The sequence below is a fragment of the Lampris incognitus genome, chromosome 15 (genome assembly GCF_029633865.1).
Source record: "Lampris incognitus isolate fLamInc1 chromosome 15, fLamInc1.hap2, whole genome shotgun sequence".
NCBI lineage: Eukaryota > Metazoa > Chordata > Actinopteri > Lampriformes > Lampridae > Lampris > Lampris incognitus.
In genome coordinates, this window is record NC_079225.1 from 48,115,857 (window position 1) to 48,134,668 (window position 18,812).

Sequence of the window (18,812 nt, forward strand, 5' to 3'; positions counted from 1 at the left end):
ACCTACAGAAGTTGCTCAGGTAGTGCAGCTCATCCAGGATGGCACATCAATGCGTGCTGTGGCAAGAAGATTTGATGTGTCTCCCAGCACAGTGTCCAGAGCATGGAGGAGGTACCAGGAGACAGGCCAGTACACCAGGAGACGTGGAGGGGGCCGCAGGAGGACAACAACCCCGCAGCAGGACCGCTATCTGGTCCTTTGTGCAAGGAGGAACAGGAGGAGCACTGCCAGAGCCCTACAAAACGACCTTCAACAGGCCACTAATGTGCAGGTTTCTGCTCAAACAGTGAGAAACAGAATGCATGAGGATGGTATGAGGGCCCGACGTCCACAATTGGGGCCTGTGCTCACAGCCCAACACCGTGCAGCCCGATTGACCTTTGCCAGAGAACATCTTGGTTGGCAGATTGGCCATTGGCGCCCTGTGCTCTTCACAGATGAGAGCAGGTTCACACTGAACACATGTGACAGACGTGAGAGAGTCTGGAGACGCTGTGGAGAACGTTCTGCTGCCTGCAACATCCTCCAGCATGACCGGTTTGGCGGTGGGTCAGTGATGGTCTGGGGAGGCATATCCTTGGAGGGCCGCACAGACCTCTACGTGCTAGCCAGAGGTACCATGACTGCCATTAGGTACCGGGATGAGATCCTCAGACCCATTGTCAGACCATATGCTGGTGCAGTGGGCCCTGGGTTCCTGCTCATGCATGACAATGCTCGTCCTCATGTGGCCAGAGTGTTTCAGCAGTTCCTGTATGTCGAGGGCATTGATGCTATGGACCGGCCTGCACATTCCCCAGACCTGAATCCAATCGAGCACCTCTGGGACATCATGTCTCGTACCATCCGCCAACGCGATGTCGCACCACAGACTGTCCAGGAGTTGACCGATGCCCTGATCCAGGTCTGGGAGGAGATCCCTCAGGAGACCATCCGTCGTCTCATCGGGAGCATGCCCAGACGTTGTAGGGAGTGCATACAGGCACGTGGAGGCCACACACACTACTGAGCCTCATTTTGAATCGTCTTGAAGAATTTCCACAGAAGTTGGATCAGCCTATGTTCTCATTTTCCACTTTGATTTTGAGTATGATTCTGAATCCAGACCTTAATGAGCTAATGATTTTGATTTCCATTGATCATTCTTAGGTTATTTTGCTCTAAACACATTCCTCTGTCTAATAAATAAAAATTTTCAGCTGAAATATTTCATTCATCGAGGTCTATATTGTGTTTTTAGGTGTTCCCTTTATTTTTTTGAGCAGTGTAGATAATGTGCTACAGGTATGACTGGTGGATAGATAATGTTCTACAGGTATGGCTCGTAGATAGATAAAGTGATACAGGTATGACTGTAGATAGATAATGTGCTACAGGTATGACTGTAGATGGATAATGTGCTACAGGTATGACTGGTATATAGATAATGTGCTACAGGTATGACTGGTGGATAGATAATTTTCTACAGGTATGACTGGTTGATAGATAATGTGCTGCAGGTATGACTGTAGATGGATAATGTGCTACAGGTATGACTGGTAGATAGATAATGTGCTACAGGTATGACTGTAGATGGATAATGTGCTACAGGTATGACTGGTATATAGATAATGTGATACAGGTATGACTGGTGGATAGATAATTTTCTACAGGTATGACTGGTTGATAGATAATGTGCTGCAGGTATGACTGTAGATGGATAATGTGCTACAGGTATGACTGGTAGATAGATAATGTGCTACAGGTATGACTAGATGGATAATGTGCTACAGGTATGACTGGTATATAGATAATGTGATACAGGTATGACTGGTGGATAGATAATTTTCTACAGGTATGACTGGTTGATAGATAGTGTTCTACAGGTATGACTGTAGATGGATAATGTGCTACAGGTATGACTGGTTGATAGATAATGTTCTACAGGTATGACTGTAGATGGATATTGTGCTACAGGTACGACTGTAGATAGGAAGACTAATGCTGCTTTCACACCACGGTCATAAAGCCACATGGTTCACATGAGGTAAAGAACAAGCCGGACCCCATTGCCTCACAAAGACCGCACAGGAAAGAAGCAGTAAGTTAACTTCCTCCTACTATCAATGCTGCAATGCTATGGGCACACTTCGTAGAGGTCAACGTATTTAGAGGTTAAAGTTCAAATAAAGTGACATTGTCTAGTTTTTCTATTAATTTGGCAAATGTGACATACTCATTTCTTTGCGTACAGGAAATCACGCTTGCTATGAGGCATGGTAAAAATGAACGCAGGATTTAAGTTTATTTTTTCTTCAGCAATGGACCCCATGCACTTTGCTGCAACCTCAACCACCAACCAGCCGTCACCGAAGACAGAAACATCTCCCCCCTTTTCTCCCCAATTACACTTGGCCAATTAACCCACTCTTCCAAGCCGTCCCGGTCGCTGCACCACCCCCTCTGCTGACCTGAGGAGGGCTGCAGACTACCACATGCCTCCTCCCATACATGTGGAGTCACCAGCCGCTTGTTTTCACCTGACAGTGAGGAGTTTCACCAGGGGGACGTAGCACGTGGGAGGATCACGCTATTCCCCCAGTTCCCCCTCCCCCCCGAAGACCACCACGCCACCTGGACGCCCTGACAAAAACATCTTAAAATCACGTGTTCAGGCATCAGGGTTGGTGTGATGGTCTATTCTGTTGTCTACCAACTCGGGGATCGCCGGTTCAAATCCCTGTGTTACCTCCGGCTTGGTCAGCATCCCTACAGACACAATAGGCCGTGTCTGCAGGTGGGAAGCCTGTGAATGAATAAAAGATCATGTGTCGTTTGCGGATATTGTGACAATACTGCCGGCACTATTTAAGGCGATGGCAGTGGAATGAAGTGGGACATTGAATCACCAGAGGTCTCAATTTGTTGTGTACACCCTCCACATGTTAATTAGTCAAAAAATCACACACTGTTGCTTTAAGCTTATCCTTGCACACTAACCCAAGGCGGTGCACGCCGCTTAGTGTCGCACATTTGTCGAGGAGAGCACGGCTATGTCTGCCATTGAAAACAATGACTTTACGCTGAGCTGTGTGTTGCTGATTCTGCTGTGAAAGCACCGCATGTCCTTTAACAGCATGTGTGGGTACACGTCCTGCTGCCAGGAAACACCACGTTCGATAAGGAAACAGTCAACCCGGTACCAAACAGCAGACTCACTCAAAGGCGATGTACGTGAGCAGCGTCGCAGCAGAGAAGATGGCAGAGATGCCACAGCCAATGTAGGAGATGAAGGTCAGAATCCTTGTGTTCTCCTCACTCATGTGGATGGCGGCTCCCGATATGTCCTGCAAAGAGAGGGAGAGAATGACAAAGGGAGTGGGAAAGATGGAGAAAAGGAAAGAAAGAGAGGCAACATTTTTGACAAGGAATGGGCCAAAATGCATCAAAGGGAACCAGATTCTAAACCTCACTAAAAAATAGTTAAAGGGGACCGATCATGCTATAGTCTTTGGGGTCCCCAAAACATGTCTTTGAGTATTTTTGCTGAAAATACCACTGAAGTTAAGCGTTCCAGCATGCTTCTATACCCCTCTGTTGACCTCGTGTTCAGGTTACTCGGATTGAGCATATGCTAATTTGATGCAAATGAGCTGCTGCACCCCACGCCCCACCCCGTGACGTCATTCCCAGGTGAGAAGGAGATGTCAACAGAACCTCTTCAGTCCACTCCACCGAGCTGACCAATACTGGAGGATCTTCTCTGAGTGTGAAGAATAACTGCTGTCAGTCATTGTGTCTGTAGCCATTCGCAGTTCCACTGGACGTAGACTCGCATGGCTGAATCTGAGACAAGCACACGCTACCGGCAGGACCAACCAGGGAGCCTCATGTCGCCGGACAGGGCTGGGCAGACCCGAAAACCGCAACCCCGTTGGTGGTGGGGTGTACGGACGGGTAGGTGACGGACCACGCGGCCGGGTTCGGTAAACACCGGTCGGGAGTTCGGCCCTTGCTTTTTTTAAGTGTGCGCTGCAGCATGCGAGGATTTTGAGAAAGTGTCTTCCGGGAAACACCGCGAGGCACACACCGAGCTCTTGGACCGGGGGAGGGGCGGTGAACCTCGCGGCGGGAGCCGTGGAAGAACAACCGGGACAAGCGGTCCGGCTGAGCCCCGCCGCAAGAGCTGACGAGCGGAGCAACGGAGAGGACCAGGCGCCAGAGCCCCGCCTACTCGGCACACTGCTCACTGCAACAAGAAGACTGGAGAAACCGACCACCCGAATGCTGGTGAAGCCGGCCGGTGGAGGCCCTCCAGAGGCGTGTTAAGTTAAGTTAGCCCCACTGATCAGGACACAAAGAGACAAAGCGAGTCCGGGTATGGTGCAGGCAGCCCGGCCACATGAAGCACCCGCGGTGCGGCCGACACTTCCCCTGGCTCTCCACACTGAAACCCGCCGGAACCCACCACACACTAACCATGACTTCCAACTTTAACGGGACCGTTAGACCAGAAATAAACTCTATCCACTCGGCTCTTCTGAGCGTTGGATCAGAAATAAACTCTATCCACTCAGCTCTTCTGAACGTTGGATCAGAAATAAACTCTATCCACTCGGCTCTTCTGAGCGTTGCATCAGAAATAAACTCTATCCACTCGGCTCTTCTGAGCGTTGGATCAGAAATAAACTCTATCCACTCAGCTCTTCTGAGCGTTGGATCAGAAATAAACTCTATCCGCTCAGCTCTTCTGAGCGTTGGATCAGAAATAAACTCTATCCGCTCAGCTCTTCTGAGCGTTGGATCAGAAATAAACTCTATCCGCTCGGCTCTTCTGAGAGTTGGATCAGAAATAAACTCTATCCACTCAGCTCTTCTGAGCGTTGCATCAGAAATAAACTCTATCCACTCGGCTCTTCTGAGCGTTGGATCAGAAATAAACTCTATCCACTCAGCTCTTCTGAGCGTTGGATCAGAAATAAACTCTATCCACTCAGCTCTTCTGAGCGTTGGATCAGAAATAAACTCTATCCACTCGGCTCTTCTGAGCGTTGGATCAGAAATAAACTCTATCCACTCGGCTCTTCTGAGCGTTGGATCAGAAATAAACTCTATCCACTCGGCTCTTCTGAGCGTTGGATCAGAAATAAACTTTATCCACTCGGCTCTTCTGAGCGTTGGACCAGAAATAAACTCTATCCACTCGGCTCTTCTGAGCGTTGGATCAGAAATAAACTCTATCCACTCGGCTCTTCTGAACGTTGGATCAGAAATAAACTCTATCCACTCGGCTCTTCTGAGCGTTGGATCAGAAATAAACTCTATCCACTCGGCTCTTCTGAGCGTTGGATCAGAAATAAACTTTATCCACTCGGCTCTTCTGAGCGTTGCATCAGAAATAAACTCTATCCACTCGGCTCTTCTGAGCGTTGCATCAGAAATAAACTCTATCCACTCGGCTCTTCTGAGCGTTGGATCAGAAATAAACTCTATCCACTCGGCTCTTCTGAGCGTTGGATCAGAAATAAACTCTATCCACTCGGCTCTTCTGAGCGTTGGATCAGAAATAAACTCTATCCACTCGGCTCTTCTGAGCGTTGGATCAGAAATAAACTCTATCCACTCGGCTCTTCTGAGCGTTGGATCAGAAATAAACTCTATCCACTCGGCTCTTCTGAGCGTTGCATCAGAAATAAACTCTATCCACTCGGCTCTTCTGAGCGTTGGATCAGAAATAAACTCTATCCACTCGGCTCTTCTGAGCGTTGCATCAGAAATAAACTCTATCCACTCGGCTCTTCTGAGCGTTGGATCAGAAATAAACTTTATCCACTCGGCTCTTCTGAGCGTTGCATCAGAAATAAACTCTATCCACTCGGCTCTTCTGAGCGTTGCATCAGAAATAAACCCTATCCACTCGGCTCTTCTGAGCGTTGGATCAGAAATAAACTTTATCCACTCGGCTCTTCTGAGCGTTGGATCAGAAATAAACTCTATCCACTCGGCTCTTCTGAGCGTTGGATCAGAAATAAACTCTATCCACTCGGCTCTTCTGAGCGTTGGATCAGAAATAAACTTTATCCACTCGGCTCTTCTGAGCGTTGGATCAGAAATAAACTCTATCCACTCGGCTCTTCTGAGCGTTGAATCAGAAATAAACTCTATCCACTCGGCTCTTCTGAGCGTTGGATCAGAAATAAACTCTATCCACTCGGCTCTTCTGAGCGTTGGATCAGAAATAAACTCTATCCACTCGGCTCTTCTGAGCGTTGCATCAGAAATAAACTCTATCCACTCGGCTCTTCTGAGCGTTGGATCAGAAATAAACTCTATCCACTCGGCTCTTCAGAGCGTTGGATCAGAAATAAACTCTATCCACTCGGCTCTTCTGAGCGTTGCATCAGAAATAAACTTTATCCACTCAGCTCTTCTGAGCGTTGCATCAGATCGAATCCCCGTGTTACCTCCGGCTTGGTCCTGCCACACCGACTGGGATAAGCGGCTTGGATAGTGGATGGATGGATAACTGATGCATTAACCCTTTACCTTGTGTTGAGTGCAGCAATATGTGATGTGAAAGGTACCCCTTCATGTCTGTATGAGAAGCAGCGGGTTAACTACGACCTCATCTCACCCTCAACACCACCACTACCAAACCTTAGTGTCATTCATGTTATTCATATATCAGGGTGGAAGCCTTACACTGGAAACTTTGGAACTGCCACATCTCTTCACAGACACCGAAGGGTACCTCACGCGCCATATGTCAACGCTTTGGTAACGGCGTCAATATGTGATGCCGCAGAATGAGAATGCATTGAATCTCTTTTCCTTATTCAACTTCACATCATCTCCCACCCTGAAAACCACAAACCCCTCCTAACAGGCATCATGCAAAACTCCCATCAGCACTCTGACTTATCTATCTATATCACCAGGACCTACCGAGTCTTCATCCTCCCACATTCCTCTCACGTCACCCCCCCCCCCACCGTCCCTCCAGCTATTGCTCATGGCTGCACATGTTGATCCCACGGCTGCATGGTGAACAGTATGCTGGGTCATGCAGCAGCTCTCCACATACAACCTGTATTTGGTTCAGGTCACCGCTTCACCCACTGTTGACTTTTATAACCTTTGGTCTCCAGCGTCAACCGCCATGTTCACTTGTAGGTTGAGTTCTCATCTTTTCACTCAACATGAGCACCTTCCCCCCAGTTCCCCCTCCCCCCCGAACAGGCGCCCCGACCAACCAGAGGAGGCGCTAGTATAGTAACCAGGACAAATACCCATATCCGGCTTCCCACCAACAGACACCGCCATTTGTGTCTGTAGGGACGGCCGACCAAGCCGGAAGTCAAGTCCAGTCAAGTCAAGTCAATTTTATTTGTATAGCCCAATATCACAAATTTACCTCAGAGGGCTTTACAGCAACACAACACCCTGTCATTTGACCCTCTCATCAGATAAGGGACAACTCCCTAAAAAAAACAAACCCTTTAACAGGGAGAAAAAATAAGAAGGAACCTCAGGGAGAGCAACAGAGGAGGATCTCTCTCCCAATACCGACAACATGAAGTGGATGGAGGTAACATGGGGATTCGAACTGCTGATCCCTATGTTGATAGGCAACGGAATAGACCACCACACTACCTGAACGGCCTATATAGTACTTTTCTAGATACCCAAAGCACTTCACATTGAAGGGGGTAACTCACCTCAACCACCACCAATGTGTAGCACCACCTGGGTGATGCACTGAACGCTGAACACAATAGCTTGAGGTGGAGAGGGAGGAGTCATCGAGCCAATTACATGGGGGATGATGAGGTGGGCAGGTGGAGAGAGCCAGGTTGGGAATGTTGCCAGGACACCGGGGAACCCCCTACTGTTTATGATAAGTGCCATGAGATCTTTAATGACCACAGCGAGTCAGGACCTTGGTTTACCGTCTCATCTGAAGGACGGCATCTCCTACAGCAGTGTCCCCGTCACTGAACTGGGGCATTGGGATTTGATATTTACTGTTTTTTTTAGCACCAAAGGGAAGACTGCCCCCCACTGGCCCACCAACACCACCTCCAGCAGCAACTCAGTTTTCCCAGGAGGACTCCCATCCAAGTACTAGCCAAGCCCACACCTGCTTAGCTTCTGTCATTCGGCAGAGCCAGGGTCCATGTTGGTAAGGCTGCCAGAAATGTAAGAGCTCATATGGGTCCTGTATAAGTGTCAGAGCTCATATGGGTCCTGTATAAGTGTAAGAGCTCATATGGGTCCTGTATAAGTGTCAGAGCTCTTATGGGTCCTGTATAAGTGTCAGAGCTCATATGGGTCCTGTATAAGTGTAAGAGCTCAAATGGGTCCTGTATAAGTGTAAGAGCTCATATGGGTCCTGTATAAGTGTCAGAGCTCATATGGGTCCTGTATAAGTGTAAGAGCTCATATGGGTCCTGTATAAGTGTCAGAGCTCTTATGGGTCCTGTATAAGTGTAAGAGCTCATATGGGTCCTGTATAAGTACAAGAGCTCATATGGGTCCTGTATAAGTGTCAGAGCTCATATGGGTCCTATATAAGTGTCAGAGCTCGTATGGGTCCTGTATAAGTGTCAGAGCTCTTATGGGTCCTATATAAGTGTCAGAGCGCATATGGGTCCTGTATAAGTGTCAGAGCTCTTATGGGTCCTGTATAAGTGTCAGAGCTCATATGGGTCCTGTATAAGTGTAAGAGCTCAAATGGGTCCTGTATAAGTGTCAGAGCTCTTATGGGTCCTGTATAAGTGTCAGAGCTCATATGGGTCCTGTATAAGTGTAGGAGCTCATATGGGTCCTGTATAAGTGTCAGAGCTCATATGGGTCCTGTATAAGTGTAGGAGCTCATATGGGTCCTGTATAAGTATAAGAGCTCTTATGGGTCCTGTATAAGTGTCAGAGCTCATATGGGACCTGTATAAGTGTCAGAGCTCATATGGGTCCTGTATAAGTGTAGGAGCTCATATGGGTCCTGTATAAGTGTCAGAGCTCATATGGGTCCTGTATAAGTGTCAGAGCTCATATGGGTCCTATATAAGTGTCAGAGCTCATATGGGTCCTGTATAAGTGTCAGAGCTCGTATGGGTCCTGTATAAGTGTCAGAGCTCATATGGGTCCTGTATAAGTGTCAGAGCTCATATGGGTCCTGTATAAATGTAGGAGCTCATATGGGTCCTGTATAAGTATAAGAGCTCTTATGGGTCCTGTATAAGTGTCAGAGCTCATATGGGTCCTGTATAAGTGTCAGAGCTCATATGGGTCCTATATAAGTGTCAGAGCTCATATGGGTCCTGTATAAGTGTCAGAGCTCGTATGGGTCCTGTATAAGTGTCAGAGCTCATATGGGTCCTGTATAAGTGTCAGAGCTCATATGGGTCCTGTATAAGTGTCAGAGCTCATATGGGTCCCGTATAAGTGTCAGAGCTCATATGGGTCCTGTATAAGTGTAGGCGCTCATATGGGTCCTGTATAAGTGTAGGAGCTCATATGGGTCCTGTATAAGTGTCAGAGCTCTTATGGGTCCTGTATAAGTGTCAGAGCTCATATGGGTCCTATATAAGTGTCAGAGCTCATATGGGTCCCGTATAAGTGTCAGAGCTCGTATGGGTCCTGTATAAGTGTCAGAGCTCATATGGGTCCTGTATAAGTGTCAGAACTCATATGGGTCCTGTATAAGTGTCAGAGCTCATATGGGTCCTGTATAAGTGTCAGAGCTCATATGGGTCCTGTATAAGTGTAGGAGCTCATATGGGTCCTGTATAAGTATAAGAGCTCATATGGGTCCTGTATAAGTGTCAGAGCTCATATGGGTCCTGTATAAGTGTCAGAGCTCATATAGGTCCTATATAAGTGTCAGAGCTCATATGGGTCCTGTATAAGTGTCAGAGCTCATATGGGTCCTGTATAAGTGTCAGAGCTCATATGGGTCCTGTATAAGTGTCAGAGCTCATTTGGGTCCTGTATAAGTGTCAGAGCTCATATGGGTCCTGTATAAGTGTCAGAGCTCATATGGGTCCTGTATAAGTGTAAGAGCTCATATGGGTCCTGTATAAGTGTCAGAGCTCATATGGGTCCTGTATAAGTGTAGGAGCTCATATGGGTCCTGTATAAGTGTAAGAGCTCATATGGGTCCTGTATAAGTGTAAGAGCTCATATGGGTCCTGTATAAGTGTCAGAGCTCGTATGGGTCCTGTATAAGTGTCAGAGCTCGTATGGGTCCTGTATAAGTGTAGGAGCTCATATGGGTCCTGTATAAGTGTCAGAGCTCGTATGGGTCCTGTATAAGTGTCAGAGCTCATATGGGTCCTGTATAAGTGTCAGAGCTCATATGGGTCCTGTATAAGTGTCAGAGCTCATATGGGTCCTGTATAAGTGTCAGAGCTCATATGGGTCCTGTATAAGTGTCAGAGCTCATATGGGTCCTGTATAAGTGTCAGAGCTCATATGGGTCCTGTATAAGTGTCAGAGCTCCTATGGGTCCTGTATAAGTGTCAGAGCTCGTATGGGTCCTGTATAAGTGTCAGAGCTCATATGGGTCCTGTATAAGTGTCAGAGCTCATATGGGTCCTGTATAAGTGTCAGAGCTCATATGGGTCCTGTATAAGTGTCAGAGCTCATATGGGTCCTGTATAAGTGTCAGAGCTCATTTGGGTCCTGTATAAGTGTCAGAGCTCGTATGGGTCCTGTATAAGTGTCAGAGCTCGTATGGGTCCTGTATAAGTGTAGGAGCTCATATGGGTCCTGTATAAGTGTCAGAGCTCATATGGGTCCTGTATAAGTGTAGGAGCTCATATGGGTCCTGTATAAGTGTCAGAGCTCATATGGGTCCTGTATAAGTGTCAGAGCTCATATGGGTCCTGTATAAGTGTCAGAGCTCATATGGGTCCTGTATAAGTGTCAGAGCTCATATGGGTCCTGTATAAGTGTCAGAGCTCATATGGGTCCTGTATAAGTGTCAGAGCTCATATGGGTCCTGTATAAGTGTCAGAGCTCGTATGGGTCCTGTATAAGTGTCAGAGCTCGTATGGGTCCTGTATAAGTGTAGGAGCTCTTATGGGTCCTGTATAAGTGTCAGAGCTCGTATGGGTCCTGTATAAGTGTCAGAGCTCATATGGGTCCTGTATAAGTGTCAGAGCTCATATGGGTCCTGTATAAGTGTAGGAGCTCATATGGGTCCTGTATAAGTGTCAGAGCTCATATGGGTCCTGTATAAGTGTCAGAGCTCATATGGGTCCTGTATAAGTGTCAGAGCTCATATGGGTCCTGTATAAGTGTCAGAGCTCGTATGGGTCCTGTATAAGTGTAGGAGCTCATATGGGTCCTGTATAAGTGTCAGAGCTCATATGGGTCCTGTATAAGTGTCAGAGCTCATATGGGTCCTGTATAAGTGTAGGAGCTCATATGGGTCCTGTATAAGTGTCAGAGCTCATATGGGTCCTGTATAAGTGTCAGAGCTCATATGGGTCCTGTATAAGAGTCAGAGCTCATATGGGTCCTGTATAAGTGTCAGAGCTCATATGGGTCCTGTATAAGTGTCAGAGCTCATATGGGTCCTGTATAAGTGTCAGAGCTCATATGGGTCCTGTATAAGTGTAGGCGCTCATATGGGTCCTGTATAAGTGTAGGAGCTCATATGGGTCCTGTATAAGTGTAAGAGCTCATATGGGTCCTGTATAAGTGTCAGAGCTCGTATGGGTCCTGTATAAGTGTAGGAGCTCATATGGGTCCTGTATAAGTGTCAGAGCTCGTATGGGTCCTGTATAAGTGTCGGAGCTCATATGGGTCCTGTATAAGTGTAGGAGCTCATATGGGTCCTGTATAAGTGTCAGAGCTCGTATGGGTCCTGTATAAGTGTCAGAGCTCATATGGGTCCTGTATAAGTGTAGGAGCTCATATGGGTCCTGTATAAGTGTCAGAGCTCATATGGGTCCTGTATAAGTGTAGGAGCTCATATGGGTCCTGTATAAGTGTCAGAGCTCATATGGGTCCTGTATAAGTGTCAGAGCTCATATGGGTCCTGTATAAGTGTAGGAGCTCATATGGGTCCTGTATAAGTGTAGGAGCTCTTATGGGTCCTGTATAAGTGTCAGAGCTCATATGGGTCCTGTATAAGTGTCAGAGCTCATATGGGTCCTGTATAAGTGTAGGAGCTCATATGGGTCCTGTATAAGTGTCAGAGCTCATATGGGTCCTGTATAAGTGTCAGAGCTCATATGGGTCCTGTATAAGTGTCAGAGCTCGTATGGGTCCTGTATAAGTGTAGGAGCTCATATGGGTCCTGTATAAGTGTCAGAGCTCATATGGGTCCTGTATAAGTGTCAGAGCTCATATGGGTCCTGTATAAGTGTAGGAGCTCATATGGGTCCTGTATAAGTGTCAGAGCTCATATGGGTCCTGTATAAGTGTCAGAGCTCATATGGGTCCTGTATAAGAGTCAGAGCTCATATGGGTCCTGTATAAGTGTCAGAGCTCATATGGGTCCTGTATAAGTGTCAGAGCTCATATGGGTCCTGTATAAGTGTCAGAGCTCATATGGGTCCTGTATAAGTGTAGGCGCTCATATGGGTCCTGTATAAGTGTAGGAGCTCATATGGGTCCTGTATAAGTGTAGGAGCTCATATGGGTCCTGTATAAGTGTCAGAGCTCATATGGGTCCTGTATAAGTGTCAGAGCTCATATGGGTCCTGTATAAGTGTCAGAGCTCATATGGGTCCTGTATAAGTGTCAGAGCTCATATGGGTCCTGTATAAGTGTAGGAGCTCTTATGGGTCCTGTATAAGTGTAGGAGCTCATATGGGTCCTGTATAAGTGTCAGAGCTCATATGGGTCCTGTATAAGTGTCAGAGCTCATATGGGTCCTGTATAAGTGTCAGAGCTCATATGGGTCCTGTATAAGTGTCAGAGCTCATATGGGTCCTGTATAAGTGTCAGAGCTCGTATGGGTCCTGTATAAGTGTCAGAGCTCGTATGGGTCCTGTATAAGTGTAGGAGCTCATATGGGTCCTGTATAAGTGTCAGAGCTCATATGGGTCCTGTATAAGTGTCAGAGCTCATATGGGTCCTGTATAAGTGTAGGAGCTCATATGGGTCCTGTATAAGTGTCAGAGCTCATATGGGTCCTGTATAAGTGTCAGAGCTCATATGGGTCCTGTATAAGTGTAGGAGCTCATATGGGTCCTGTATAAGTGTCAGAGCTCATATGGGTCCTGTATAAGTGTAGGAGCTCATATGGGTCCTGTATAAGTGTAAGAGCTCATATGGGTCCTGTATAAGTGTCAGAGCTCGTATGGGTCCTGTATAAGTGTAGGAGCTCATATGGGTCCTGTATAAGTGTCAGAGCTCGTATGGGTCCTGTATAAGTGTCGGAGCTCATATGGGTCCTGTATAAGTGTAGGAGCTCATATGGGTCCTGTATAAGTGTCAGAGCTCGTATGGGTCCTGTATAAGTGTCAGAGCTCATATGGGTCCTGTATAAGTGTAGGAGCTCATATGGGTCCTGTATAAGTGTCAGAGCTCATATGGGTCCTGTATAAGTGTAGGAGCTCATATGGGTCCTGTATAAGTGTCAGAGCTCATATGGGTCCTGTATAAGTGTCAGAGCTCATATGGGTCCTGTATAAGTGTAGGAGCTCATATGGGTCCTGTATAAGTGTAGGAGCTCTTATGGGTCCTGTATAAGTGTCAGAGCTCATATGGGTCCTGTATAAGTGTCAGAGCTCATATGGGTCCTGTATAAGTGTAGGAGCTCATATGGGTCCTGTATAAGTGTCAGAGCTCATATGGGTCCTGTATAAGTGTCAGACCTCATATGGGTCCTGTATAAGTGTAGGAGCTCATATGGGTCCTGTATAAGTGTAGGAGCTCATATGGGTCCTGTATAAGTGTAGGAGCTCATATGGGTCCTGTATAAGTGTAGGAGCTCTTATGGGTCCTGTATAAGTGTCAGAGCTCATATGGGTCCTGTATAAGTGTAGGAGCTTATATGGGCCCTGTATAAGTGTAGGAGCTCATATGGGTCCTGTATAAGTGTAGGAGCTCATATGGGTCCTGTATAAGTGTAGGAGCTCATATGGGTCCTGTATAAGTGTAGGAGCTCATATGGGTCCTGTATAAGTGTAGGAGCTCATATGGGTCCTGTATAAGTGTCAGAGCTCATATGGGTCCTGTATAAGTGTAGGAGCTCATATGGGTCCTGTATAAGTGTCAGAGCTCATATGGGTCCTGTATAAGTGTAGGAGCTCATATGGGTCCTGTATAAGTGTAGGAGCTCTTATGGGTCCTGTATAAGTGTAGGAGCTCATATGGGTCCTGTATAAGTGTAGGAGCTCATATGGGTCCTGTATAAGTGTAGGAGCTCATATGGGTCCTGTATAAGTGTCAGAGCTCATATAGGTCCTATATAAGTGTCAGAGCTCATATGGGTCCTGTATAAGTGTCAGAGCTCATATGGGTCCTGTATAAGTGTCAGAGCTCATATGGGTCCTGTATAAGTGTCAGAGCTCATTTGGGTCCTGTATAAGTGTCAGAGCTCATATGGGTCCTGTATAAGTGTCAGAGCTCATATGGGTCCTGTATAAGTGTAAGAGCTCATATGGGTCCTGTATAAGTGTCAGAGCTCATATGGGTCCTGTATAAGTGTAGGAGCTCATATGGGTCCTGTATAAGTGTAAGAGCTCATATGGGTCCTGTATAAGTGTAAGAGCTCATATGGGTCCTGTATAAGTGTCAGAGCTCATATGGGTCCTGTATAAGTGTCAGAGCTCGTATGGGTCCTGTATAAGTGTAGGAGCTCATATGGGTCCTGTATAAGTGTCAGAGCTCGTATGGGTCCTGTATAAGTGTCAGAGCTCATATGGGTCCTGTATAAGTGTCAGAGCTCATATGGGTCCTGTATAAGTGTCAGAGCTCATATGGGTCCTGTATAAGTGTCAGAGCTCATATGGGTCCTGTATAAGTGTCAGAGCTCATATGGGTCCTGTATAAGTGTCAGAGCTCATATGGGTCCTGTATAAGTGTCAGAGCTCCTATGGGTCCTGTATAAGTGTCAGAGCTCGTATGGGTCCTGTATAAGTGTCAGAGCTCATATGGGTCCTGTATAAGTGTCAGAGCTCATATGGGTCCTGTATAAGTGTCAGAGCTCATATGGGTCCTGTATAAGTGTCAGAGCTCATATGGGTCCTGTATAAGTGTCAGAGCTCATTTGGGTCCTGTATAAGTGTCAGAGCTCGTATGGGTCCTGTATAAGTGTCAGAGCTCGTATGGGTCCTGTATAAGTGTAGGAGCTCATATGGGTCCTGTATAAGTGTCAGAGCTCATATGGGTCCTGTATAAGTGTAGGAGCTCATATGGGTCCTGTATAAGTGTCAGAGCTCATATGGGTCCTGTATAAGTGTCAGAGCTCATATGGGTCCTGTATAAGTGTCAGAGCTCATATGGGTCCTGTATAAGTGTCAGAGCTCATATGGGTCCTGTATAAGTGTCAGAGCTCATATGGGTCCTGTATAAGTGTCAGAGCTCATATGGGTCCTGTATAAGTGTCAGAGCTCGTATGGGTCCTGTATAAGTGTCAGAGCTCGTATGGGTCCTGTATAAGTGTAGGAGCTCTTATGGGTCCTGTATAAGTGTCAGAGCTCGTATGGGTCCTGTATAAGTGTCAGAGCTCATATGGGTCCTGTATAAGTGTCAGAGCTCATATGGGTCCTGTATAAGTGTAGGAGCTCATATGGGTCCTGTATAAGTGTCAGAGCTCATATGGGTCCTGTATAAGTGTCAGAGCTCATATGGGTCCTGTATAAGTGTCAGAGCTCATATGGGTCCTGTATAAGTGTCAGAGCTCGTATGGGTCCTGTATAAGTGTAGGAGCTCATATGGGTCCTGTATAAGTGTCAGAGCTCATATGGGTCCTGTATAAGTGTCAGAGCTCATATGGGTCCTGTATAAGTGTAGGAGCTCATATGGGTCCTGTATAAGAGTCAGAGCTCATATGGGTCCTGTATAAGTGTCAGAGCTCATATGGGTCCTGTATAAGTGTCAGAGCTCATATGGGTCCTGTATAAGTGTCAGAGCTCATATGGGTCCTGTATAAGTGTAGGCGCTCATATGGGTCCTGTATAAGTGTAGGAGCTCATATGGGTCCTGTATAAGTGTAGGAGCTCATATGGGTCCTGTATAAGTGTCAGAGCTCATATGGGTCCTGTATAAGTGTCAGAGCTCATATGGGTCCTGTATAAGTGTCAGAGCTCATATGGGTCCTGTATAAGTGTCAGAGCTCATATGGGTCCTGTATAAGTGTAGGAGCTCTTATGGGTCCTGTATAAGTGTAGGAGCTCATATGGGTCCTGTATAAGTGTCAGAGCTCATATGGGTCCTGTATAAGTGTCAGAGCTCATATGGGTCCTGTATAAGTGTCAGAGCTCATATGGGTCCTGTATAAGTGTCAGAGCTCATATGGGTCCTGTATAAGTGTCAGAGCTCGTATGGGTCCTGTATAAGTGTCAGAGCTCGTATGGGTCCTGTATAAGTGTAGGAGCTCATATGGGTCCTGTATAAGTGTCAGAGCTCATATGGGTCCTGTATAAGTGTCAGAGCTCATATGGGTCCTGTATAAGTGTAGGAGCTCATATGGGTCCTGTATAAGTGTCAGAGCTCATATGGGTCCTGTATAAGTGTCAGAGCTCATATGGGTCCTGTATAAGTGTAGGAGCTCATATGGGTCCTGTATAAGTGTCAGAGCTCATATGGGTCCTGTATAAGTGTAGGAGCTCATATGGGTCCTGTATAAGTGTAAGAGCTCATATGGGTCCTGTATAAGTGTCAGAGCTCGTATGGGTCCTGTATAAGTGTAGGAGCTCATATGGGTCCTGTATAAGTGTCAGAGCTCGTATGGGTCCTGTATAAGTGTCGGAGCTCATATGGGTCCTGTATAAGTGTAGGAGCTCATATGGGTCCTGTATAAGTGTCAGAGCTCGTATGGGTCCTGTATAAGTGTCAGAGCTCATATGGGTCCTGTATAAGTGTAGGAGCTCATATGGGTCCTGTATAAGTGTCAGAGCTCATATGGGTCCTGTATAAGTGTAGGAGCTCATATGGGTCCTGTATAAGTGTCAGAGCTCATATGGGTCCTGTATAAGTGTCAGAGCTCATATGGGTCCTGTATAAGTGTAGGAGCTCATATGGGTCCTGTATAAGTGTAGGAGCTCTTATGGGTCCTGTATAAGTGTCAGAGCTCATATGGGTCCTGTATAAGTGTCAGAGCTCATATGGGTCCTGTATAAGTGTAGGAGCTCATATGGGTCCTGTATAAGTGTCAGAGCTCATATGGGTCCTGTATAAGTGTCAGACCTCATATGGGTCCTGTATAAGTGTAGGAGCTCATATGGGTCCTGTATAAGTGTAGGAGCTCATATGGGTCCTGTATAAGTGTAGGAGCTCATATGGGTCCTGTATAAGTGTAGGAGCTCTTATGGGTCCTGTATAAGTGTCAGAGCTCATATGGGTCCTGTATAAGTGTAGGAGCTCATATGGGTCCTGTATAAGTGTAGGAGCTCATATGGGTCCTGTATAAGTGTAGGAGCTCATATGGGTCCTGTATAAGTGTAGGAGCTCATATGGGTGCTGTATAAGTGTAGGAGCTCATATGGGTCCTGTATAAGTGTAGGAGCTCATATGGGTCCTGTATAAGTGTAGGAGCTCATATGGGTCCTGTATAAGTGTAGGAGCTCATATGGGTCCTGTATAAGTGTCAGAGCTCATATGGGTCCTGTATAAGTGTAGGAGCTCATATGGGTCCTGTATAAGTGTAGGAGCTCTTATGGGTCCTGTATAAGTGTAGGAGCTCATATGGGTCCTGTATAAGTGTAGGAGCTCATATGGGTCCTGTATAAGTGTAGGAGCTCTTATGGGTCCTGTATAAGTGTAGGAGCTCATATGGGTCCTGTATAAGTGTAGGAGCTCATATGGGTCCTGTATAAGTGTAGGAGCTCATATGGGTCCTGTAACTCATTTATTCATCACCTCTTACAAGGTACACAGGGGGGACCACAGCTTATTCCATGTTACTCTCAATATTAGCACGTCCATGCAAAAAAGACTTGAGTTTGAGTGTAAATATGAAAGAAAGGTTGAGACGTATACCTCGTGTGCGCACACACGCGCGCACACACACACGTGCACGCACACACACACACACACACACACACACACACACACACACACACACACAGGTCTTACCATGAGGATACCAAAGTGTGTGAGGTGGTCACAGAGGCAGATCGTTTTGTTGCTGTTTGATTCTGGAGACACTCGGCAGCCTTCTCTGTTCCAGCCTCCAGCGCCACCTAGTGGCCACACATGGATATTACATTAAATTGTCTGAAGTGTATTCCCGCATGTAATAAAGCCTCACGTACATATTTTCATTTTTTTTACTCTTAACATGGTGTTGTTTGGAAAAAAAATCATTTTATAAAAGGCAACTGAGGAGACTAACTCATTAAAAAAATCGTATTTTGCAGGAATAAAACCAGTCTCGGTAACACACACACAGGCGAGCCGAGCCGGGTCACGTGTCGTCGGTCTCCTCTTGTTTTGATCTGGGATTTCTTTTTCTTGTTTTTTTGTTAAAAAAAGCTTTTTTTTTTCCCCCAAAAGCTTTGAAGCAAGAATTCGTTTGAATATTTAGCAGAGCAGAACCCCGGGCGCTCACTGTTCCCATTTACATCTCTAAAATAAAGGAAATCAAATAAAGAGAAACTTGCCTTTCATGTTGAAGTCCCAGAACATGCAAACTGGACTTGGGGAGGGCT

The 18,812-nt window shown here is 46.4% G+C and overlaps 1 protein-coding gene across 1 annotated transcript in view; it reads right to left on the reverse strand.

Moving 5' to 3' along the window:
- The window catches only part of adgrg6 (adhesion G protein-coupled receptor G6), a 180,657-nt gene that overhangs the window by 58,540 nt on the left and 103,305 nt on the right, over positions 1-18,812 (reverse strand). The window contains exons 14-16 of the mRNA XM_056294246.1: positions 18,765-18,810; positions 18,238-18,344; positions 3,199-3,326 (exon numbers count right to left, since the gene is read on the reverse strand). Of these exons, the coding sequence (XP_056150221.1) occupies positions 3,199-3,326; positions 18,238-18,344; positions 18,765-18,810 (281 nt within the window). The remainder of the gene's footprint in view (positions 1-3,198; positions 3,327-18,237; positions 18,345-18,764; positions 18,811-18,812) is intronic.